At 42.5% G+C, this 27,232-nt stretch overlaps 1 protein-coding gene across 1 annotated transcript in view; it reads right to left on the bottom strand.

Moving 5' to 3' along the window:
- ACACA (acetyl-CoA carboxylase alpha) overlaps positions 1 to 27,232 on the bottom strand; it is an 856,108-nt gene that overhangs the window by 503,574 nt on the left and 325,302 nt on the right. Inside the window, exon 29 of the mRNA XM_066609221.1 lies at positions 7,741 to 7,764. Within this exon, the coding sequence (XP_066465318.1) occupies positions 7,741 to 7,764 (24 nt within the window). The remainder of the gene's footprint in view (positions 1 to 7,740; positions 7,765 to 27,232) is intronic.

Raw genomic sequence — 27,232 nt, 5'->3', positions numbered from 1 at the left:
ATCCGTGGGGGGAAGATGAAACGCAAGCTTTTTTAACTTTTTTAAAACTTTTTTTAAACTTTTTTTTTTTTACTTTGACACTTTTTTTTTTACTTTTTACACTTTTTTTTTACTTTACATGATCACTGCTATCCATTGGATAACAGTGATCATGTCCCCGGTATAATCTCTCTGCTCCTGGCTACACATGGCAGCCAGGAGCAGAGGGATTTTAAATTTCCCGGGGCTCGAGCCCCTCTGTGCACGCGCCCGATGTCAATCATCGGGCGCGCATGCGCAGACGGGGACTTCGGGTCCCGGGACATCGAGGACGATTTAGGTGAGTATTTTCACCTCCTCTCATGGATCTGATCCATGAGGGGAGGTGAAACTGACTTTTTAAAAACTTTTTTTTTAACTTTTTCGCGATCGCCGCTATCCACAGCGGTCCCCGGTAACACCTCCTGGTTCCCGGCTACCTTCAGGAGCCGGGAGATTTCAAATTTGCCGGGGGCTCCCGGGCTTCTGCGCATGCGCCTGACGTCATCGTCTGGCGTGATGCGCAGAAGACCGCCGGCGGGTCCGGGAGGACCCAATCTTCGTGGGACACCGCAGACAAGCCGCGTGAGTATTTTCAGCTGCCCTGATGGATCCGATCCATCAGGGCAGCTGAATCTTTACTTTTTTACACATTTTTGTTTACTTTTTTGCAATCGGCGCCGATCGCAATGCCGGGGGGGACTGCCCGCATCCTGGGATGACAGCTCCATGCGGTCGGCTACCTGCGGGCACCGACAGCATGGAGCTGTCACGTCCTCAGGCAGGTGGGCATTAATCCAAAGAGGATGCATAAAACTACGTCCTCTAGGATTAAAGCCCACTTACTGAGGACGTAGTTTCCCGATGGGGCAGTCGTTAAGGGGTTAACCAAATTCTGCATCAAAACTGTGACAAAAAAAAAACAACAAAATCCGCACCATTGAAGCAGATTTTGACGTGGTTTTTGATCCTGATTCACAGTTCATTTCACCCTTTAAACTGAAAGGGTGAAGTCTGCTGTGGATCCACATCAAAATGTGCACCAATGGTGCAAATTTCTGCCTATTTTTTGGTCTCAGTTTTGTTGCTAAATTTGGTGCAGATTGTCCGCTGTGTGGGAACATACTCTCACACCTCTACTAAGCACCCTTGAAAATTTTATGTTGAATGGAAATATGTTGAATAAGATTACATAAAATAATTAACTTACATAAGGAATGGAAAAGGAAAATCAGCAGGAGTTTTTAAAGCTAGAGTTCAAAATGTAAAATTGGACTTCTGAAGGCGCATACATGAAGTTTTTGCAGCAATTTCACATAATTTTTGTAAAACCACAGGAAAATATCTTTCTGCCATTACACAAAAATACTGAAAGAACTGCAGCAAACTCGCCATGTGTGAACATAGAGTTATAAAAACATTAAACCCAAGACCTCAAGATTATTGAAGTGTTTTTAACTGAAAATACACCCAGCTTATAACACTGAATTTTGATGTTGTTTACAAAATGCACAAGAAGTGTCTATGCCGAGTTCTCTGAAAAGAATGGAGGCTGTAATAAAAGGCAAAAGGCAGGATACATGAAATACTGAAGTCTATGATATAATCTTCAGTCACTGGGACTTCTGTGTAATTTTCAGTTAAATATGTTTTCTGCTCCTGACCCTAGAGAATTAATTATTTATACTGCACAGTGATTCTGACAGGAAATTAAAAAGGTTATTAAACCAGGAAAATCATCTTTCGTTTGCAAACTCCCTCAATGGTAATGTAGGTGTAGCACCCGCTCATTAATAAAGGGAACTCAAAACTATTATATTTCTGAGCCTGCTGTATTTTATGTTGGCTACTTCTGAATCTAAGGCCTAGTGCACACGGCCGTGACGGGCTGCGCAAGCGGAATTCCACAGCGGAGTCCGTCACGGCGCCCCCCCCCCTAGAGACTCCATACTCACCTCCAAATCCGCTGCCCGATGTCCCACATCCTGTGCCAGCGCGCATGCGCAGTACAGCACATGACACGCCAGCAGCATCATATGACACCCCCACAGCGTCACGTGATGCGCCCGCCGCGTCATATAACACAGGCGTCAGTGGGCGGGGGGCTTTTTTTCTACGCTATCTACTGCTGTGCTACAGCGGAAGATAGCGTGACGAACGGCTTCCATTGACTGTTATTTTTAACACATTCTTAGGATAATTTTCAGGGAAGGGCTTATATTTAAAGCCCTACCCCGAAAATCCCTGCAAGGCTTGCCGGCAGACCATTGCTTTCAATGGGGCTACAGAAGCGCCGGTCCCATTAAAAGCAATAGAACAGCAGGGGAATTCTTTTTTTTTTTTATTCTTTTTTTTTTTGCACAAACTAGGGATGATTTTCAGCGAAGGGCTTAAATTTTAAGCTCTTCCCTGAAAATCACTGCAGGGGTTGCACGGACCTGCATTCAAGCATGTTTGTGCATGTACATGGGTGCGCGGTTTTGTGCACACCTATGTACGCACACGCACGCGCTCATGCGAATGCACCCCAAAAATTAAAATGATCCATTGCTAAAGCCAACCAAAGTCGTTGCCCTGCAGTTGAAAACTATACATATTATATATCAAAATGGCCTAAACAAAATGAGGAACCCAGTACCATACTTTTTTTTAGCGTAAATGTACTAATTTGAAAAAAAAACTACACATTTTAAAATATATATTTTTTAGACTTTTTACTCTCAATAAAACTAAAAAACTGAAAAAAGTCAGTGAAAAAACAAAATAACTCTACATGTCATGGGAAAAAAACGCAGCAATAATAATTTTGGTAGGTGAAGGAAGAAAAAATAGGGCAGTAAAACCACCACATGGGTAAAATTCCCCAAAACTGCCTGGTCCTAAAGGAGTTAAACAAATCAGCATATTATTTTGACAGATTCACTTTAAAAGTCCTAAATGTTCTCTTAGTGGCTGCTGAGCAATTGGGTTCTACTCCTACCAGTGCTTTTATCCATCATTCATCCAGTAAAAAGAAAGGGTTGGCTTATTTTAAATCAATAGGGTCCAATAAAATCCAGTATATAATAGATTATAACAGATCTGTCATATTCATCATGCCTCATGCAAAAATCTAAACATCGGAGTCAGTATGAACACTATCTTCGGAAAAAAATCTTCTGGTGACAGCCAAATATTTTTTCCTTGTAATTAGCAGAATTTTCAACCATTTTAGACTGTGTCCAGTTACAAAAACTTTGAAAATCAGAAACTCACAAATTACTCAAATCAAATTCCACCAGATTTGGAGACCATATGTTGAAAATATTATTTTTACATACCTTATATTCCAGTCCTTTATAATCTCTTACAGTAATTTATAATCTCAGAGGCTATAATTTCCTTGTTTTTAACTGTCCCTCCTTTTTTTACTTCATTCAATCTGGATTTCATTCAGATGCCTTTGTCAGCATTACAATGATGGTTTTTTTTCGTGTCACACATGTTGATATGCTCAGAACATCTTCATATAGAAATTATACATGCCATACACATTGATTTTAATTACACATGACAAGTTTTATGTATTCAACCTATGTGTGTTAATGGTAACTGCTTTCATCCTAATCTGTAAATTTTCTTTTATACTGTTTGGTTTTTTCAAAATATAACAATAAACAAAGTACAACAACCAATTAACTTGGCATCTATGCGTCAAATCCTTATATCACACATTTTGGATTTTTTTCCCCACACACCCCAAGCCTCATTGAACTGGCTTAAAGCATTATTGCGGAACGACAGCCATTGTTCATAAGAATATTGTTCTGCCATACGGTTCCTGAACTCTCCTATGTCCATGGGAGATGGACTTTTCCAATACTTTGCAATAATTGTTTAGCAGTCATTAAAGAGTGTGCCAACAAGTATCTAACCCTTTTTGGGAAGTCTTCCAGACCTATTAATAATAGAATTAGTTTGGCCTTTCTAGGTATGTGACATCGTAATATGTCTTGTAGAAATTTAAGTATATCCACCCAAAAACACTTAAGTTTAGGGCAAGACCAAAATATATGCGATAGAGAGCCCCTTTGTCCGCAGCCTCTCCAGCACAGACCGTCTCCGATGTTTAGCCTATTAATAATCAGTGAAGGGGTAAAGTACCATCTTAACTGTAGTTTTGTTTGAGATTCCAAGATGCCCAACCCCTTAGTAGATTTTGATATTGATCTAAACGCCCCCGCCCAGGCCTCTATCTGTATCTTTTCCTTTAGTTCAATTTCCCCGCTTAACATGTACGCTTTTTTCTTCAGGTTTATGTTTTCAGTCAAGATGTCATAAAAGGATGTAGTTTCTGACTTACTTACAATAGGTTTAGAGATTATTTTGTTGATTAGTGCTGTGGGAAATTTTAATTCGTGGATAGAAGGCTTTTACAGAAATGAGCTAATTCTGAGATATCTAAAAATTTCATTGTGGGGTAAATTGAATTTGTTTTGTAATTCAGCAAAGGGTCTGATAATCCCTTGCAGCAAGAGGTCTCCCACATATTTCACTCCCCTTGCCTTCCACGATTTCATTTCTAGGTCTGGCAGGAGGTGGTTTAAAACCTCGATAGGCAGATTGGGCGTCTTTGCATCTCCGGACAAGACCGCTATTTTTGAGAAATTCCTCCAAGCTTGTACTGTGGCTAGCGTAGGAGGGGATATTTCTGGAATTTGTAATTCTATTTCTGCGAGATGGGATAGGCATTCCACAGATATTGCATACAATAAAGTTTGTCCAGAGATTCCTTTTATATGACTTTTTTCCATACCCACCCAACTCCCAGCATTTTCTCCTGTCGTCAGCTGTTTGGTCTGATTTAGTAAGATGGCCTTATGACACATTTTAAATTAGGAACATCTGTGCCACCATTTTTGCAGTGTAATGCTAATATTGATAGTGCCAAACGTGGCTTTTTCCCGCCCCAAATATAGTTGTTCATTTGTTTCTGTAAGTTTGCAAGGGTGGAGTTAGAGACTGGAATTGGCAAGACCCTGAAGTAGTATAAGATTTTTGGCAAGATTTTCATCTTATAAGACATGATCCTTCCAAACCATGTAAGATTTAATTTATTAAGTTGATCAATCTCGCCCTGGACAGATTTTAATAGTGTTTGAAAATTTTCGTGTTCTATATCTTTAATGTAAGATGTCAAAGCTATTCCCAGATATGGAATGCAACTTTTTTTCCCCACTCAAAAGGGAATTCTCCTCGGATTGCAACCTCTAGACTCCTTGGAACTTTTCACACCGAGAACAAGTGATTTGTCGACATTCAACTTGTACAAGGAGACTGCACTGAAGTGTTTCAGAACTCCACACACCGATCTCAATGACTCTAGAGGTTGGGACAGCGATAAGATTATGTCGTCTGCAAAGAGGCCTATTTTGTACTGTTGAAAATTCACTGGAACCCCTCCCACAGTCGCCGATGATCGAATCAATACTGCCAATGGCTCCACCATCAAAACATATAGAATTGGGGACAACGGACACCACTGCCTTGTGCTGTTTGTTATCAACAGAGGATCCGACAGCGTCCCGTCCACCAACACCCTAGCAGTAGGAAGTGAGTACAGGGCCCGGATGGCATGAATCATACCTATTCCAAATCCAAATTTCCTCAGTGTTTCAAAAGCGTAGCAATTGTCCCTCCTTTTGAGACTATTAAGATATAGTTACACAACAGATTCAATGCAGAAATTCCTTTAACCACTTAATGACACGGCACTTTTTTTCCCACTCTCAATTTTGGTGCCTCCCCACCCCCTTCAAAAAAATCATAACATTTATGCATCCATCGACATAGCTGTCTGTAGTCTTGCTTTTCGTAGGATGAGTTCTATTTTTCAAAGGTACTATTTAATTTACCATATAATGTACTAGAGACTTTCAAAAATTTCTAAGTGGAGTGAAATGGACCCCCCCCTCCCCCGGAATTATGCCATCTTTGGTCAGTTCGATTATGACTAGAGATGAGCGAGTATACTCGCTAAGGCGAACTACTCGAGTGAGTAGTGCCTTAGCCGAGTATCCTCCCGCTCGTCTCTAAAGATTCGGGGGCCGGCGGGCGGGAAGCGGCGGGGGAGAGTGGGGAGGAACGGAGGGGAGATCTCTCTCCTTCCTGCTCCCACCTGCTCACTGCCGCAACTCACCTGTCACCCACGCTGGCAGCCGAATCTTTACAGACGAGCGGGAGGATACACGGCTAAGGCACTACTCGCTCGAGTAGTTAGCCTTAGCGAATATACTCGCTCATCTCTAATTATGACAATACCAAATTTAGGTCTTTTTTTTCTTTTTGCTGTACTACTTGGAAAAATAAACGCCATCATTTGACAGCAGTTAATAATTATTCCAACTTTTTAAAACTCATTTTTACACTTTTTTAGTCCCCATAGTGGACTTGAACTTACAATTGTTTGATTGCTCATACAGTGTAATGCAATACCATTGTATTGCATTATACCATGTTCTGAGAAATCCCAAAATGCCATGGTAACCAAATGGCACCTCGCAATATAATCACAACGGAGGAGGTCGCGTTTGGCACCCCAGAATACCAATTGGGCATTTATATGCCGCTGTCAGGAGTGACAGCGGTATTTAAAGGGTTAACAGCCACGATCAGTGTTTACGCTTGTCACAGCTGTTGCGTGTGAGTGTCATCTGTTAAAGACAGCCGTCACATGCTGTGTATGGAGGAGGATTGACTCCCGATCCACAGAAACCCCTCAAGCTCAATGTGTAAATGTACACTAATGCGTAAATGTACACTAAATGGTCACCAAACTTTGAGATAACTTGTGATTATAGGATAGCCAATTTGATCACTAGCAAAACTGTAAATAACTTTATTAACTTAAAATTATGTTTTTGTGCTAAAAAAAATCATTCAAAAGTACTGGTCACTACAGATCTCCCTACCTTCTAATTTGCCATCGAGTGAAGTTTTATGTAGAAGCAGAGACATCTGGATACATTAAGAAAGTGAAAGTGGATTGTTGCTGCCATAAAAGTTCATGAACAGGTAAGCGTGAAGAGGTAGAGAAAATTAGAGAGACTCACACAGACATACTACAGCTGCTAGTGAGTGTTAAAGGTCACCGATAGCTACTTAAATCAAATATACACTGCTCAGTGTTGCTGTACACCGTCATCCTTTATGCAGTTATTTCAATGTGTGCACTACAGAGTTAGGGACCAGGATCTCCTCTTTACTATGTGTGCAGTGTATAAAAGATATCATATTAGCACTCTCCATTTACCAGCTCAAAGACAACTAAAGCTTAGAGATATAGTCTGCAGAGAAGAAATGTGGTGAAAAATGCCGTATACAAATCATGCAATGGCTAGAAATAATGTTATTCTCAAACACACATGTGGCAGCTTATACTGAAAAGCCATCTGAAAGAGTAGGTATGTTTTAACTGCCCTATTAATTTTAAAAGAGTTTGCAGAAATTGATCTGCTTGCAGATAAAACAACCCCATTCAAATGACGAAAACTAATTTCTAATCACAAAAAATCTGAAACAACTCTTCAGTGTGTTAATATATACAACAGACTACAAGATTTTCTTCTTGTGGCTGTTCATGCAATAATGTATATTAAATGGTATGATAAATAATGACCATCATTGTAATGGACTATGCGGTTATGATTGCATTTTTGTTAGTAAATAATGTAAAAGCCATACCTGTTCAGCGTAGGGATGTTCCCCCTGTAATTAAAACAAAAATTATTTATATGCTAGTAATAGAAAAAGATAACACATACAACAAAGACACTACGTAAGTAGAATATAGTTTTGATATTTAGGTATATACGAGTTGTTTATCTGAACTGCACATAACACTCTAAGGTTACATTCACACTTAGCGTTTTTTTTGCTGCAGAACCACACCAAAATGTATATAAAACTCTGCACAGCTTGGTGCAATTATTCACACAGATCCACCTTAGATCTCACTTTTTCAATAATAGGGGTGAAGTCTGCTGTGGATCTACATCACAATCCACACCAATGTGAGACAACCATTGCCATAAACACATCCTTATCCTCTAAAAAAGTATCCAGAATAAAAATAAGTAAACTAATATTACAAATATAATTGTAAATTATGCATATTATATGAATAAGGAATACTCTGATTTTTATATTGAAACATCATAGAGGAAAAACCACAATGCTACATTAGTCACAATGAAATGTATCCTTTAGTTTTTTTTTAAATTTTTATGTTTTATAACCTTACAGTTAATTCAGCAGTAAATAACTCAAAAAATGGTTTCTCTATTTATATTTCTTTATTTTTAGAATAATTCTTAACATTTATTAACCAGCAAAGGCGAAAAAAATACATAGATATGCAAAACCAAAACTGAGATGGTGATTACACTTCATTGTCCTTTATGTTAAATCAATTTTTTTTGCACAAAAAGGAGCAACTAATGGGGTGTAGAGAAAATCAGGGGGAGAGGTACACCAGTAACACATTCACTTGCTGAGCAGTTAATGATGTAGAATCAACTTTATGTATAAGTAAAGGTCTATGACAACAGAGAGAAATGCTATAAAATATGCATACAAATTGCAGAGAAGGCAGTGGAAAATTCTAAACTAATAGATACGACATAACACACTAGTAGTTTACAGTCTTCAAAGCCAATTTTCAAGATAATATAGCTCATTAATGGGTAAGCACCATTTTGGACCACCCTATGTTAGCCTCTAAACAACCTTACAGTACTTTTAAGAGACAAGCAGGCCATGTTTTGGCTGTGGGTTAATAAAGGAGATGAAAGCTCCAGATTAAAAACTGTGGGTATTTCACACTCTGAAGACTAAGAAAGATTTCATTTTGGGGAGCAAAATTATTTACATAGGAAAAATGTGTATTACAGTCTGAAATGTGATGGAAAATTTAAAAAAGTATTTTAAGAGAAAAAAAGTGAAACTTAGGTTATTCCTTCATTGTGTACCTACTGGTTGATCTGCAAACCCAATAATTGTAGTTTTCTGGTGCAGATCAATGTTTTTTATTATATTGTCTAACTTTTTTTAATAAATTATCTGGAGGAGGGAATTTTCCAACGACACAAAGCTAGGAGGGACAGCTAACAGTAGAGAAGAGAAAAAGAGTATTCAAAAAAATCTAGAAAAGCTTGAACAGTGGGCAGCGACTAACAGAATGGTATTCAACAAGGAGAAATGCAAAGTCCTACATCTGGGCAAGAAAAATGGAAAAAAGCACATACGGAATGGGAGGAATTGGGCTAAGCAGCAGCACGTGAAAAAGACTTGGGTATACTAATAGATCATAGACTGAACATGAGTCAACAATGTGATGCAGCAGCCAAAAAGGTAAACACAATTCTAGGATGTATTAAGAGAAGCATAGAGTCTAGATCACGTGAGGTAATTATCTTCCTCTACTCTTTCTTAGGGTGGCTTCACACAAGCGTGTTTGTGTGCATACGCGCACACAAAAACATGCTTCTATTAGAAACAATGCATTCCTTATGGTGCGTTCACATGTCCGCGTTTTACAGGTGTGTGCCTCTAAAGATAGGTCATGCGTGCACCATAGGAAATGCACGCATTGTCTTCAATGGGGCCGCCGGCAGATGTTTCCTTCATCCCCGCGAGGAAAAAGAATTCCCTGCTGCACCTGCCACATCTGTGACAGATGCAGCAAAGGAATTCTTCATCCCTGCGGGGAATAAAGAATTCCCTACCACAGCTGTCACAGATGACAGCTGCCTTAGGGGATCCAGCTGCTAGCATCCTGTAATTGTTTTTCAGGGAAGGGCTTTCAATATATGCCCTTCCCTGAAAAACATGAAAAAAGGTGATAAAAATAATTTAAAAAAAACATACTCATCTTTCTTCATGGTTTTCTTCATGAATTGATGAATGGGTGAGTGCTGCCTCTGATTGGCTGAGCGCAAGGACCAATCAGAGGCAGCTCTCAGCTGTCATTTAATAGCTGAGAGCTGCCTCTGATTGCTCACAGTGTTCAGCCAATCAGAGGCAGCCCATTCAGCAGGTGGGGATTTAAAATCCCCACCTGCTGAATATTCCTCAGAGCCATGCAGGAGAAGAGCTAGCTGGACGCGGCTGAGCCCTGGCAGCTGAAGAAAGGTGAGTATGTTTATTTTAAATTATTTTTATTACCTTTTTTCATGTTTTTCAGGGAAGGGCTTATATTTAAAGCCCTTCCCTGAAAAACAATTACAGGATGCTAGCAGCTGGATCCCCTACCGCAGCTGTCATCTGTGACAGCTCTGGTAGGGAATTCTTTATTCCTCGCAGGGATGAAGAATTCCTTTGCTGCATCTGTCACAGATGTGGCAGGTGCAGCAGGGAGTTCTTTTTCCTCGCGGGGATGAAGGAAACATCTGCTGCATGCGGCAGATGTGTTCTTTATCCCCATGGGGACATGGCAGCTGTGGACAGGTAAGTTTTGTTTTTTTTTCTTTTACACAAAAATTCTTGTTTTTCAGGGGTGCCAGCAGACCATTGTCTTCAATGGAGCCGCCGGCAGCAGCAGCAGCTCCATTGAAGAGAATGCGTGCATTTTTTAAAATTCTTTTACACTAAAATTCGTGTTTCTCAGGGAAGAGCTTATATGTAAAGCTCTTCCCTAAAAAAACGATTCAGGGGTGCCGGCAGACCATTGCCTGCAATGGAGCCGCCGGCAGCAGCCGCGGCTCCATTGAAGAGAATGCGTGCATTATTATTATTTTTTTTTACGCTAAAATTCTTTTTTTTTTTTCAGGGAAGAGCTCATATGTAAAGCTCTTCCCTGAAAAACAATTAAGGGGTGCTGGCAGACGATTGCCTTCAATGGAGCCACCGGCAGCAGCCGCAGTTCCATTGAAAGCAATGCACGGACCGGCATTCACGCGTGTTTTTGCATGCACATGGGTGTGCACCTATGTACGCACAAAAACACGCTCGTGTGAAGCCACCCTTAGTCAGACCTCATCTGGAATACTGTGTCCAGTTCTGGATGGTCTGCAAATCATGTCCTATGAGAAATGGTTAAAGGATCTAGGAATGTTTAGCTTGCATAAAAGAAGGCTGAGAGGAAACTTAACAGCTGTCTACAAATATCTGAAGGGCTGCCACAGTGCAGAGGGATCAGCCCTATTCTCATTTGCACAAGGAAAGACTAGAAGTAATAGGATGAAACTGAAGGGGATTAGACACAGATTAGATATTAGAAAAAACTTTGACAGTGAGGGTGATCAATGAGTGGAACAGGTTACCACGGGAGGTGGCGATTTCTCCTCCAATGGAAGTGTTCAAACAAAGGCTGGACAAATATCTGTCTGGGATGATTTAGTGAATCATGCACTGAGCAGGGGGGTGGACCAGATGACCCTGGAAGTCTCTTTCAATTCTACCATTCTATGATTCAACCCAGTTATTGGATAGAATAGTAAATTAAAAACCTGTAGAGATTTAAGATGCTCAATAACATTTATTATGTGCTTTAGATGTTTTTTTTGCACTATACTCAAATAGGGGGCATGGCTTAGCAAAAAAACAGCTGAGGCTTAGGCGCAAAGGGCTAGAATTAAAAGTTGCATCAAAATTTTGGCACAAAATATTGTAGTAAACTAAGTACATTGATAGGCAAAAGTTTCTAAGAATGTGCCAAATTTATCTTCCAGCATGAGTCACTGATAAATTTGGCACATTTTCAGACTGTCTACTAAGTTTACACTGTCTAAATATTAGACAGGATTAGTTATTCTGCCCCACTGTGTTTGTTTTGCTGCACTTATGGACAAACCAAAACTGCACACGTCCCAAAGCACATACAGCTGTAGCAAAATGTAAAGGAGTTTTATGGAATCAATATATTTGATCGGCAGGGGCTTGCCACTTAGGACCCCTGGCGATCAGCTGTCAGTGATGACGGAGTTCGAAGCAGACAACTCTGTCCACACTGCAGCAAACTAGGTTGGCAATACAGTCATAGCTCCCATTTCAGGGTCGGTTTCATGATATGTTCTATGATAACAATTTAAACTGTTGAAGCTGGGATGCTGAGGTCTTTAAAGATTGTCTTGTACCCTTGAGATTGCTTGTCATTGGTGATATTAGCATTTCTGGTCTGCACAAACAGCTCTCGTCTTTGCTATTGTGAACAAAGACAAGTGAATAAAAACTGACAGAGATTCCTAAGCATCAAAGTCACCATTCACAGGCTAATTAACCGCTTAGTGACAAAGCCTGTTTGCGCCTTAGTGACGGAGCCAAATTTTGGAAATCTGACATGCGTCGTTCAACGTAGCATAGCTCCGTAAAGGCTTTACATATCCAAGTGATACTGACAATGTTTTTTCGCCACATGTTGTACTTCATTTTGGTTGTAAAAAGAGACCGATATAATTTGTGTATATTTATTAAAAGTACCAATATTGGAAAAATTTTGAAAAAATTCTCATTTTTGCACGGTTTCAACTGTAATATCTCAAATATGTCCAAGCATACTGTACTAATTTTTGATAAGTTATATATTTCCATCTGTTTACTTTATTCTGAATGCACACTTGAAAAACTTGTGTTTTTTTAACCATTTAGAGGACGTACAAATTTAACATTACTTTTCAGCATTTTGAGGAACACTTTGTTTTCCTGCACCAAGCCAAGTTTGCAAAGGCTCATGAGTGTCAGAATAATAGATAACCCCCCAAATGACCCCATTTTAAAAACTACACCCCTTAATGTATTCACTGAGGGGTGTCATGAGTATTTTGACCCCATCAGTGTTTTTCAGGAATTAATTCAATTTAGAGGAGAAAAAATAAAATTTCATACTTTTGCAAATACGTCATTTTAAAGACATATTTTTTTCCTATAGTGCCCATGAAAATGACGATTTACACCCCAAAATGGATACCCCCGTTTCTCCCGTGTTCAGAAACATACCCATTGTGGCCCTAATCTTATGTCTGGATGCACAACGGGACCCAAAATGAAAAGAGTAGTCGGTGGTTTTCAGAACATAAATTTTCCTTGAAGGCGTTTTAGGCCCCATAGCACATTTGTAGAGCTGTTGAGCGGCCAAAACCAAAGAGAACCCCCACAAGTGACCCCATTTTGAAAACTAGACCCCTTACCGAATTTATCTAGGGGTGTACTGCCCATTTTGACCCCACAGTTTTTGAATGAATTCAAGTAAAGCAAAAGGAAAAAAATGTGATTTTCGTTTTTTTGGAATTCTGTCGTTTTAAAAACTGCTTCTTTTGTACAGCACACACATGAATGAAGACTTTCACCCCAAAATGGATACCCTTGTTTGTCCCGTGTTCAGAGAAATACCCATTGTGGCCCTAATCTTATGTGTGGATGCACAACGGGGCCCAAAATGAAAGAAGTAGTCGGTGGCTTTCAGAACAGAGAAATTTAGCATGAAGGTGATTTGGGCCCCATTGCCCACTTGTAGAGCCCTTGAGCGGCCAAAACGACAGAGAACCCCCACAAATGACCCCATTTTGAAAACTAGACCCCTTAACGAATTCATCTAGGGATGTACTGTGTATTTTTACCCTACAATTTTTTAATAAATCTAAGCAAAGCAGTAGAAGAAAATTACAATTTTCATTTTTTTGGCAGTTGTATCAATTTAAAAACAGGTTTTTTTGTACAGCACACATAGGAATGAAGACTTTCACCCCAAAATGGATACCTCTGTTTGTCCCGTGCTCAGAACCATACCCCTTGTGGCCCTAATCTACTTAAAGGACACATGGCAAGGCCTATAATGGAAGGAGCACCCGCTGGATTTCAGGGTACAACGGAATAAATTCCAGGCCCCATTGCCCACTTGTAGAGCCATTGAGCGTCCGAAACGATAAAGAACCCCCACAAATGACCCCATTTTAAAAACTAGACCCCTTAATGAATTCATCTAGGAGTGTATTGCGTATTTTGACCCCACAGTATTTGAATAAATCTAAGCAAAGCAGAAGGAAAAGATTACGATTTTTATTTTTTTGGCAATTTTGTCAATTTAAAAACTGTTTTTTTTGTACAGTGTACATCGGAATGAAGACGGTCACCCCAAAATGGATACCCCCGTTTGTCCCGTGTTCCAAAACATACCCCTTGTGGCCCTAATCTACTTAAAGGACACATGGCAAGGCCTGTAATGCAGGGAACACCCGTTGGATTGCAGGGCGCAACTGAATAAATCCCAGGCCCCATTGTTCATTTGTACGGAATAAAAATTGACTCCCTAAAAATATCCCCCCCCACTCCGCGCCCTTTTCGGCGTTCCCCAAATCTTAGATAAAAGTAATAATGTGAACTGTGTGGTATTTCCGAAGACAGGGGTAATTACGGAGGCTGGTTGGGATGAGTACATGGGGCAATAAAACCGTGTATCCCCCCTCCTCTCATCCTTTTTGGGGGGTATTTTGTGACCTCAGTAGCGGGTATGGGGTGTAAAAAGTGGCGCACTGTGAGTCTCCGTAAGCTTGATGAGGTGTGGCGGTCTCGCACAAAAGACACTCAACAAGGTGCTCCTGGAACTGCAGGAAGGCAAACGTTCCCGGGGCTTCTTGTAAATTGCGTATTACAGGTAGCGATCTGAATAACGACGGGCTCACGCAGCCGTAGGTGGAATCCGCTTGCGGAGGCCCGCAGCGGATCCCAGCTGTGAGCCCGGCTGTGACCCTGCGTACGGCCGCGTAATGTACTGCGCATAACTGCCTACTCACACAGGCGGTCATTCGCAGTACAAATTTTTTTTTTTGCTTGTATTTCCCGCACCGTCGCTTAGTGATGACGCGGGTACCCGCAGCCCATATACAACGTAGTTGCGTATGGGCAGCGGGTATATCCACGAACATGGAGCACAATGGGCTCTATGCTGCGGATAGCCGCGGTAAAATAGAACCTGCTGCGTTCTCTTTTCTGCGAGTGGACTACACAATTCCAACCCACTAATGTGAGCGGAATTGTGTAATCCAATGTAATCGATCTGCGTATTACCGCAGATCAGACGCATGCGGAATCCGTAATTCCTATCCGGTCATGTGAGACCGGCCAAAGGTAGATCGCTACCTTTTTTTCACGTGACCGGCGATCGCTCAACAAGGTCACTTCTCCAGGCTCACCGCGGCCCCCCGTGAAATTTCCAGGCTCTCGGCTAAGTTTTATAGCCAGGAGCAGGGAGATTTTAAATTATCCTGGCAATCCACGGCTTTTGCGCATGCACCTGCCATTGTGGCGACGGGCGAGTGCGCAGAAGCTGAGGTAAGGTCCGCGGATAAATCTGCGGGCATTAGGTACGTCATTTCATCCTCCCTCACGGATATGATCCATGGGGGGAGATGAAACGCAAGCTTTTTTAACTTTTTTAAACTTTTATTTTTACTTTTACCCTTTTATTTTTTTTACTTTTTCCACTTTTTTTCCACTTTTTTTTTACTTTACATGATCACTGCTATCCATTGGATAACAGTGATCATGTCCCCGGTATAATCTCTCTGCTCCTGGCTACACATGGCAGCCAGGAGCAGAGGGATTTTAAATTTCCCGGGGCTCGAGCCCCTCTGTGCACGCGCCTGATGATTGACATCGGGCGCGCATGCGCAGACGGGGACTTCGGGTCCCGGGACATCGGGGAGGATTTAGGTGAGTATTTTCAACTCCCCTTATGGATCCGATCCATGAGGGGAGGTGAAACTGACACTTTTTAAAAAACTTTTTTAACTTTTCTGTGATCGCCGCTATCCAATGGATAGCGGCGATCGCGTGCCCGGGGACTGCTCACAGCGGTCCCTGGTAACACCTCCTGGTTCCCGGCTACCTTCAGGAGCCGGCAGCCAGGAGATTTCAAATTTGCCAGGGGCTCCCGGACTTCTGCGCATGCACGTGACGTCATTGTCTGGCGCGCATGCGCAGAAGGCCGGCGGCGGGTCCGGGAGGACCCGATCTTCGGGGACACCGCGAACCAGCCGCGTGAGTATTTTCAGCTGCGCTGATGAATCCAATCCATCAGGGCAGTTGAATAACTAACTTTTTTGACAGTTTTATTTACTTTATTGCGATCGGCGCTATCCATTGGATAGCGCCGATCGCAATGCCAGGGATGCCTGCCCGCATCCTGGGATGACAGCTCCATGCTGTCGGCTACCTGCGAGCACTGACAGCATGGAGCTGTCACGTCCTCAGGCAAGTTGGCATTAATCCTAAGAGGACGCATAAAACTACGTCCTCTAGGATTAAAGCCCACTTTCTGAGGACGTAGAATCCCGATGGGGCCGTCGTTAAGGGGTTAAAGTCATGTGAGCACTGACAAAGTGGGGACCAGTGAGCCTAATTTCTAATTAATCACAGGTTAATTTGATCTTGTCCTTTGTGCCATAAATCATCTCCTGATATTGTTTTCAATTTAGTGTTCTTTTTCCTGCACAGATTTTATTTTGTTATTTTTGTGTCTTGTCCTCTTCCGTATCAAACATAGAAGTTTACATATGTCAAAACACTTTTACTAAAGACTTTATTTTAGATATTTTACATGTTGTACTTCATATTTAGGGGTGCCAATAATGATAAAAACCACAGTAAGGCCGAATGTAGATGGCCTGGTCAAATTCCGACTGCGAGATTCTCGCAGCGGGATGCGACCCTGTGCCCTTGCAGTGACCTCCGGCTTACTCGTCTGGTGTCTTTGCTCTGCGGATGTGCTGCCTTGCAATAGGACATGCTGCGATTTTGTTATTGCGCAAGTTTTCCACGATCACAATCGCGGTTTTCTGCATAGGATTGCATAAACCAATGCAATCCTATGACAACGTGCAACAGCAGAAATTCTGCGCGGAATCTAGCTGCGGAATTTCCGCCTGCGTGCATTCGGCTTAAGACTGAAATATATTAAACCTCTATTGATGACCTATCCTCAAGACAGGTCATCAGTAGTTGACTGGAGGGGATCTACAAAACCATTATGGGCCACTACAGTGTGTATGACACTGTTTCTGGCAAAATATCAGCTATGTACACTAGCGCAGTGGCATAACAGTCAGCTGATTTTTGAGGGGGTCCCAGGTGGCAGAGCCACTTCATTCAACTATTGAACTATCCCTACGATAAGTCCTCAATAGTTGAAAACCAATTTTAGATTAATATTCCTGGGCTGTATTCCATTGACACTTTAGATTAAAGCTCTTGTCTGCAACTTCCCTCCCCTTAACATCTTGTCCTCTTCCCCTTATGATTATGTGCCAATCCAAGGCAAACATCCTCCAACATACTGGGCTGATGCCCATACTTTTGTGAATCCTTCGGAATTTTTGATATTTCTGCTTATATTTGACCTAAGACTACATCAGATTTTCACACAAGTCCTGAAGCCGATAAAGAGAACCAAATCAAACAAATGAGACAAAAATATTAGACTTGGTCTTTTAGTTATTGAGTCAAATGATCCAATATCACAAATACGTGAATGGCAAAGGTATGTGAACCCTTGCTTTCAATATCTAGTGCTACCCCCTTGTTCAATATTAACTGCATCTAAACATTTCCGGTAATTGTTGATTAGTTCTGCACATCGGCTGGGAGAAATTTTAGTCTATTCCTCTGTACAAAACAGCTTCAACTGTTATGTTGGTGGGTTTCCGCCCACGAACTGCTTGCTGTATGTCCTTTCACAACATTTCTGTAGAACTTTGACTTGGCCATTCCAAAAGTTTCACTTTATTCTTCGTTAACCATTCTTTTGTTGAACGGCTTGTGTTCTATGGGTTATTCTCTTGCTACTGAGATTCTGTTCACGGACAGATGTCCTGACATTGTTCTTAAGAATTTGCTGGTATAATTCAAAATTCATTGTTCCATCAATGATGGCAAGCCATCCTAGTCCACATGCAGTAAAGGCTAAACCGTAATATTACCATCACTGTGTTTGACAGATGGTATGAGGTTTTCATTCTGTAAGGCCTCATGTCCACGGGTCGGTCGTATTCTGTGCAGGGAATCCCGCACGGAATCCAGCTCTGCCCGCGGCAAGTGACTTATGCTTACCTGTATTTCCCTGGCAGAGGCATCTGCACGGATCTCTCCACTTCTGGGTTCACTGCACTGTGCATGGTCCTCACGGATACATTGACTTCAATGGAAAAAATCAGTGCAGGATCTGCACAAAAATGGAGCATGCTGTGATTTGTTTTCCGGACCAAAAGGTCCGCAAAACAAATACACATGCTGAAATTAATTAACGGACGCCCATGTTTCCCTATGGGCAGCTGGATTTGCGAATCTCCCACGTGGGTTTCGGCAAATCAAAACTGGCCATGGACATTAGGCCTAATGCAGTGTTTTTTTTCTCTCCAAATATAATGTTTCTCATTTAAGCCAAAAAGCTCTATTTCGCTCTAAAGTCGTCCACAAAATATTGTTTCAGTTGCCTTCTGGCTTGTCCAGATGACCTTTGGCAAATTGCAGATGGGCAGCAATGTTCTTTTTGGAGAGCAATGGCCTTCTCCTTGACTTATATGGGAGAGGTCATGCACAGAACTCTGAATGGAGTCTGATTCTTGGCCAGCACAAAAGCTTCAGCGGCGGGAACCAGGCAGCGAGCAAGTATGAAAATTGTAGCACTCGACTCCCTGTCACCTCACCTAACAGCACCATAAGTTAGTTTCTGGTGCTTTTAGGCTGGTGACAGGTTTCCTTTAAAGGGGTTTAACCACAATTGCAAGTTATCACCTATCCGCAGGATAATGAATAACTTGCTAATCGGTGGGGATCTCACTGCTGAGATCCCCAACAATCTTGGAAATTGGACTCCCAAGTTCCATTCTCCTTTTACTGCAGAGGTAGCTTCTCATCCCGCAGCAATGTCACTGTGAATGGAGCTCTAGCTGAGCATGCAAGTCAGCACTCAATTCATTTAATTTTGATGGGGCTCATGAAAAAAGCAGTGGCACCAGCTCTGAAATTTCTGCAGTCTAGTATGCTTCCATGACCAGCACTCCATTCAGTCTACTCCTCACTGTGGGAGGAGCAGTAACCCCACAGTGAGGACGATGGAAGACATGGGACTCCTGTTCTTGAGATTGGCGATCGGCAATTTGTCCTCTATCCTGTGGACAGCAGACAACTTGCAATCGTGGTATAGCCCCTTTAACATTAGCTAATGTGCAAAAGGTCTTAGGTTGCTTAGAAGTTAGCTTTAATTCCTTTGTGACCTTGCGTACCATTATATGTCTTGTTTGTGGTGTGATCTTTATTAGATGACCAATCCTGGGAGGGTAATAATGGTGTTGAATTTCCTCCATTTATACACAATCTGGCTGACTGTAGATTTCTGGAGTTCAAACTCTTTAGAGATGGCTTTCCAGCCCTGATAAACTTCAACAGCCCCTCTTCTGAGGTCCTCAGAAATCTCTGCTTCCCATTGAAAAAAAAAACAAGAAAACCACGTACAGTACAGCATGTAACAAGTGAATGAGTGGTGGAATTCAAGTTTTTTTCCACATTGAAGACTCTGCAAAACACAACAAACCTGCTAAATTTTACATCAATAAATATGATTTTGTACAGGGGTCTCAGTATTCCACAAAGATACACTAGAAGTGTGTTCGAACTTACTTGGGGCGGAGGAGATCCCCCTTAATCAGGATAGGAGTAATCTCCTCTCTGGGATCCCAAAGTGACTGTTAAGGAAGAAATCCAAGTCCTCCCAGGATGGATAATTTACTTAAAAAATGTAATCCATACACAGTGGTGGGAAGTCACAGCATATAAACAGGCAATACGGAAAAATGAAACGCGTTTCAAAGCAGAAACAGGCTCCTTTCTCAAGCACAGATCTGTGGGTAGTTGCTGGCTGCTGGAGTGTATAGCAGCAACTACCCATTCCGTATGGAATAAAGTTTCTAAGTAAATTATCTATCCTGGGAGGACATGGATTTCTTCCACAACAGTCACATTGGGATCCCAGGGAGGAGATTAATCCTATCCCGATTAAGGGGGATCTCCTCCGCCCCAAGTAAGTTCCAACACCCTTCTGGTCTTGACCCCATTGAAGCGCATACACTTTGTTCTAATTGCTCCTGTAAACCCCCCCCCCCCCACCCCACTTGTTGGGGGTTATTTTTGTTATGCATGTGCGGCTCTCCACCATTGTGGATTGTATAACAGGTTAAGAACAACCCACCAAGGAGTTTCCCTCTAGGAACCTCTTTGTCACGAATCCAAGGTGCTGTCCATCCCTCTTTCCATACAAAGATACGCTAGGTAATTAAATAGAACGGCATAATGTAAGATATTTAAAAACACAAGCTGCAATTGGAACACACTTGAACAAGCCTGCAATCTATAGAAATGAGTGAATACTTAGAAAAAAGGAACAGTTTGATAAAAATAAACTATTTTTCCAGTACATTGACTGACCTTTGTGTTTACAAAGACACACATTTCAGCAATCATCAGCAATATGTGAAAAATAAATCCAGACTACGCTGAGAAGGGACAACTGAACAATGGATGCCAAGCATTTACACTTCCTCTTATTCATGGCAGTTGAAACCACAGCAGGGAGCAAATTTATGGGTCCTAAAGACTAGTCCTACAAAAAAGGTGTGTGTGTTTGAAGTGTGCTTGTTCCTTTGAAGAAGCAGAGCAGAATGTGTTATGTGGAATACAGATTATCATTTTTCTACACAGATGCGTGTGTGTATCATAGATAGATAGATATAAAATCCGATTTTAGGATACGCTATTTCACAGCTTTAAAGCATTTTTTAAAATTTTACTATGTACAAAACTTAAACTGAATGTCCTCCTTTTAACACCATGTTGTTTTTAAAGAAGCTGTCCGGTTGTACACTATTAATGGGCCCATCTGCAAGACAGGCCATCAATAGTAGATTGATGGTGCTTTGCCACCCAGGACTCCTGCCAGTCAGCTGTTCACCGGGCTGCTTTTCTCATGCACTGTGGTCATTTCTGTGGGAAGTACGACACCTCTGTTCCCACTGGAGTGGCCAGGCTTGGTACTGTAGACAAAGTTCCTACTCATTTTAATAGCTACTTCGCCTGCAATACCAAACCTGGCCACTGCAGTGGGAATGGAGCTGTCTGCTTCCTGCAAACATTAGCTCAGGGCAGTGCAAAATGTTTCTTATATAGAACTGTACCATATCATATTATCCAGGCATTTTCTTGCTATCATTAATAGGCACAATGGCCCTCACTTTGATTTGTTAGAAAATTACAACACCCAGCATGCCTTGACATCTGCAGACTTTCAGGATCTGCTGGGAATTGTAGTTTTCCTTAGGCTTAGGTTTTTAAATTGAAGATTTTCTTATGACAGATCTGACATGCATTTTAAGGGAGGATTTGGGGCAGAAATCCAAGGCTAACTCTTGGATTTTTGCAGCAGATACACAGAAAGATTGAAGGCCCATTTAGAGCTTTTGTGCGATAATTGTTGTGTCTAAATGGGCCAATCTTTCACTGTTCGACAGAATGAGGTTTTCAGTTCTGCTAGAAAACCATTGTTCAGCAGAACAGCTCTTAAGCAGGACCGCAAGCTGTTTTCTGCCAGCAGAGAGCTGATTACAGCTGATAACATTGTTACAGCTGTTCTCAACCCCACTAGCAGAACAGCTGATAAGCTGTGTCTGCTGTCCATGGTGCTGAATTCTCCACAGGGAGCCCCTGGCTGAACAATGGAGCTAATTACAGAGCTCAGACCTCCTGCTGAGTTCTGTAACAACTCCCAGAAGCTCCTTTGTATGCAAATGAAGCTAATAAAGTACTAATAGCAATTAGTACATATAAGAACTTTATGCAAACCGATCCCTGATCTTTCAATCTTTTGAAAGATATCTGTGCTTGTATATGGGCCTTAGGGCTGATTTAGACAACGATTTTTGCTCAAAAATTGCTCAAAGCCATCTTTTGAGTGATAATCGTTGTGTCTAACTGCACTGACATTGTGCAGTCTTCATTAAGGAATCATTGATCGTTCTCATTTAGCATGCTGAAAGAGAACGATCAGTCTTATCAGAAATTCACAGCGGGATACAGCTGATACTATTGTTTCAGCTATATCCCGCTCCCTGAACACAAGTGGGGTATGAAGAACACAGCAGTCCAGCTGTGTTCTTCATACTTCGCACAGAGCGCATAGCTGTATACCAGCTGAGTGCTCCATGAACAGCCGGAGTATGAAGAACACAGCGGTCCCACTGTGTTCTGCATACCCCGCTCGGAGCGCTCAGCTGTATAACAGCCGGGCGCTCAGAGCAGAGAACAGCTGGGTGCAGAAGACAAACAGCTCCGCTTGTCTTCTGCATCCCCCGCTCGGAGCACAAAATGATCGCTCAATGTTTGAGTGATCACTTTGCGCTTAAAGGCACACAACGATTATCGCTCAAAAGCCATCTTTTGAGCGATAATTGTGGTGTCTAAACCAGGCTTTAGAAGCGACGATTATAGCTCAAAATTCACTCAAAAGCCATCATTTAAGCGATAATCGATGTGTTTATCTTGTGCCCGTTATGCAGTTTTTGCTAAAAATTCGCTCATCGTTGTCTTTCAGTCCGCGTAAAATCCTTCGTTTGGCTGTTTGCTTATCGTTTGGTTTAAAATGACATTCGTTCAGTCGTCCAGCGATTTGAGGGGAGTTTTCAATGCAAACACTACACAACAATAATACAATGACTGAAAAGCCCAACATTTTCCAACGATTTTGTTAGGTTAAAAACGTCCATCTTTAAAAGCACAACCATCACTCAGTTTTATCGATATAACAAATTTCGAGTGATAATCTATGTGTCTAAATGGGGCTTTAACTCCACTGTCATTCAATGGAGCTGATGTGCGTCTTTTTCATGTGTAATTTTTGAGGATGCTGAACATGCCTATTATTCTCACTGATGAATTTCCGGGCCTGTGAATGTTACATTCACTTGTGCTGACTGTACCATAAATATCTCATAGGTTTGGGGGTCTAACACCATCTCCTGATCCCTGTTTGCCAATTCCTGCCCCCTGCATTCTCTATACCCTTCAATGGATACCTGGCCACAGTGAAGTGTATGAAGAATGCGGTAGGTCAGGAATTGATCAACAAAGGTCAAATGATAGGTGAAGGTTCCAGGGTTACTTATGTTGCTATATTAAGCAAAAATCTTAGCAAATCCGTAACATTTTAAACCTTAAAAGTGACGCTCCGGTCTTGGAGAAACAAAGATGGCTGAACCACTTCTCTGACTACCTGATGCACACTGTGTGCACGAATCAGTAGTCTATGACACTGGTTGTTGTTAATGGCCAGCACTGCTCATTTTAGCAGTGCTGGTCAATCAAAGTGGGTGCATAGTGGCTTAGACTAATGATGCATACTAATACACAGTGTACATCAAATAGTTAGAAGCTGGTGTGGCCATCTTTGTTTCTGGACTGGAGGTTTACTTAAACATACTTCAAAAAGGGCTTTCTGATAAAAGTGATGGTATATTGATATTATGTTCTGATCAGCTAGAGTCTGACTGACAAATCCTGAGAGTTATTTTATCCAACACAGGCAGTACAAGCCATAAGAAGGTGAAGTTCACAACTAAAGGTCAATTCAGATGAGAGTATTTTCCAGCCGTGTGCTATCTTCTTGTATTCCAAGGACAGCACACAGCCCTGTTTATAGCCTGTGAGGCTATTAACATGCATGTCTATGTGCAAACATGTGTTGCATGCTTACAACTTACAATTTTGCCCTCCACCATGCCAAAAAAGTTTATTTCACCTCCCTTGTCTTCTCACTATCCCATAACCCCAAGCAACTTTTCAACACCTTCCACTTTCTCCCCAACACCAAAGAACAGGCCCCTTGATGGATGTCAGTGCTGGAGCGCTAGCCGCCCATTTCAAAGAAAAAAATTGAAACTATCCAAGACGAAATCACTGCATCACTCCTTCCACTGTCGCCTGTTCGAGTACAGATAGTGAAAAAGTCTCCAGACTGCTTTCCTCTACTCGACCCACCACCTGCACCAGCAATCCTCTCCCCTCACACTTCCCCCAGTTCCTTTTCCCGGCTGTCATTACCCACCTCACCACCATCTTCAACCTCTCCCTGACCTCTGGTATTTTCCTCTCCTCCTTCAAACACTCCATCATATCCCCTCTGCTAAAGAAACCGACCCTTGACCGCAACTGACGCTGCCAACTTCCAACCTATCTCAAATCTCGATTTCATCTCTAAACTCCTAAAACGCCTGGTCTATTTCCGCCTTACACGCTTTATCTCTGGAAACTCTCTTCTTGACCCCCTACAGTCTGGATTTCACCCCGTACCCTCAACTGAAACCACCCTCGCAAAGTTATCAAGCGACCTCATGATGGCCAAGTTGAGGGGTGTCACTGCTCTTTCCTGGTTCTTCTCCAACCTCTCTGACTGCTCATTCAGAATCTCCTTCACTTGCTATACCTCCTCTTCGCTTCCCCTCGCTGTTGGGCTCCCCCAGGGCTCGGTCCTCAGCCCCATTCTCTACTCTATCTACACAGCCCCAATCGGACGAACCATCTGTAGATTTGACTTCCAGCAGCATTTCTCCAAAATGTTACCAACTGTCTGTCCGCTGTCTCAAATACCATGTCCTCCCTCTTTCTCAGGCTTAACCTCTCAAAAACTGACCTTCTCGTCTTCCCGCCCTCTGCCAGCTGACCTCCCCCCAATATCTCCATCTCAGTATCTCTGCAACGATCATAACCCCCAGACAGTACGCCCGCTGTCTTGCGGTCACACTGCATTCTGACCTCTGCTTTACCTCCCACATCCAATCTCTGGCCCAAACATGCCACCTGCACCTCAGGAACATTGGAAAAATGTGTCCGTTTCTCACCACAAAACACTTGCTCTCACCCTCATCCATTCTCAGCTCGACTACTGCAATTCGCTGCTAATCGGACTTCCCTGCAGCAGACTCTCCCCTCTCCAAACCATATTAAATGCGGCAGCTAGACTCCTCTTCCTATGCAACCACTTCTCGGACGCCTCTGCACTATGCCAGTCACTGTATTGGCTGCCCATCCAGTACAGAACTCAATTTAAACTCATTACCCTCACCCACAAAGCTCTCCATGGCATCGCACCACCATACATCGCTTCCCTCTTGTCCACACATCACTCAGCCTGCACCCGCTGATTCACTAACACATTCAGACTAAACGCCCCTCCCATACAAACCTCTCATTCTCGCCTCCAGGACTTCTCCAGAGCAGCACTGCCTCAAAACATTTGGACAATCCCTGATGCACGGAACTTCAGAGCCTTAAAAACGCACCTCTTCAAAGAAGCATATCAAATCTCTTAAACAAACTTTCCCCCTCCTCATCCCCTACAACATGCCCCCTGCTCCTCCCACTGCATGCCTGGACTATTGTCTACATATGGCATCCCACATTCTCCACTTTGCCTATCATGTACATCTCCTTCCCCTGTACCTCCTGCAACACCTCCTGCTTGTAGTATGTAAGCTCATTGGTGCAGGCCCCCCATCCCTATTGTTTACTACTATTTGAATACTACATGTAACTGTTGTATGTAACTGCTGCAAAATAAGTTGGCACTATACAAATAAAGATTATTTATTCATATTACATCACCTGTACTGAGGAAATCCTGAAAACATAGTGTTGTGGAACACTGGTTTATATGCTGTGTGCCTTACTCACATCAGAATAAAAAAAAAAAATCACCCGTGTAAGGTGTATGGCTATAATCAGAGGCAGATTGGCCATAGGCTCTACAAAGAGAAGTCCTGGTAGACTGGTCAGGTTATGGGTCAGTTTGGTCAGGCAAGGCTGGCATTAGAACCTGGGCAGAAGCACAGACCGACTGTAATCCAGTGGGCGTACTGGAGCTGCTACAGACCCCGCTCTACCACTGGCTCAAGGAGCCCAATGATTACTTGTAGGCCGACTGAAACTTAATTGTATTTTGTTTTCTGCAATGTTTATCGTTTTCACAGAACAAAAAAAATAAAAACAAAGGAGGAATCCTAAGGCTGGGTTCCCACGGGGCGGATTCCCGACGGAAATCCCGCGGTTTGGCCGCAGCAAAAACCGCGAGATTTCCGCCGGGAGAACCGCCGCGGAAAAACCCGTGGCGGCTTTGAAGCGGCCCAGCCGCGCGCTCATCCGCTGCGGCCGGCGCTCCCATAGAGGAGAGTGCGGCCGCAGCGGAAAGAAAAAAAAAATGGACATGCCGCAGTCGGCAAATCCATGGCTGCAGTCGGCAAAGCCTCGCCGCAGCAGCGGTTTCTGCCGGATTAGCCGCAGCGGATTTGCCGTCCTGTGTGGACGAGATTTCTCAGAAATCTCGTCCACATGGCTGGCTAATCCTGGGATTAGCGGCCGCATGCGGATTTGCCGCTCCGTGTGAACACAGCCTAAGTCTGAATTTTGTATTGGCAGGACTTAAGAAGAAAACGATTTAGGGGTACTGATTTCTGACTGCTTCAGAATAAGTCAACAATGTGGCCAGGCACCTGGGAAAGCAAGTAAATATGTAAATTTCACCCATCTGTCCGAGGCCAATATAGTCTGGTATCCTGCCTTCTCTGATTCCACTGAGGCTCTAACTCCGTTAGAGTTAGGAAACCATCTGACAGCAAATGGCCACCTGGCAGTGGCGGATATGCCCACAGATTTTGCTCAAACTATGCACTATGAACTTTCCATTTTTATGTGGTTAGTATATAGAACAGTTATGGATTTTTATTCAGATATTAAATTTCCAGTCCAGCTCTGCAAAGTTTTGAATATAACATTTGCAAAACCACTAAATGGATTGGTAAAAGTAACAAACCACTGAAAGCATTGGTGATGTTCTTAATTTTTTTCTTCTTTCTGGGCCCAGACAGCTATTTCAGTCACAAATCAACTCTGTACACACACTTCATACTACTGCTACCCCTAATGCCCCGCTCAGTATTCCCCTATAGAAATAGTGCCCCCACTGTGGCCTAACTTAGTAATAGATAGTACCCCTTCTATGTACCTGTTCAGTTACAGTGCCCTCTCTTAGTTACAGAGATCCCTCTGTATCCCCTCTTGTTTATAGTGACACCCTGTGGTCCACCCTCTGAATTACAGTGACGCCTCTTATAGTAACCCTCTATGGCCCCTCCTACAGGTCCCCCTG

This window comes from Eleutherodactylus coqui, chromosome 1, assembly GCF_035609145.1.
Source record: "Eleutherodactylus coqui strain aEleCoq1 chromosome 1, aEleCoq1.hap1, whole genome shotgun sequence".
NCBI classification, from domain to species: domain Eukaryota; kingdom Metazoa; phylum Chordata; class Amphibia; order Anura; family Eleutherodactylidae; genus Eleutherodactylus; species Eleutherodactylus coqui.
This window is presented reverse-complemented; position numbering and strand designations above follow the sequence as displayed.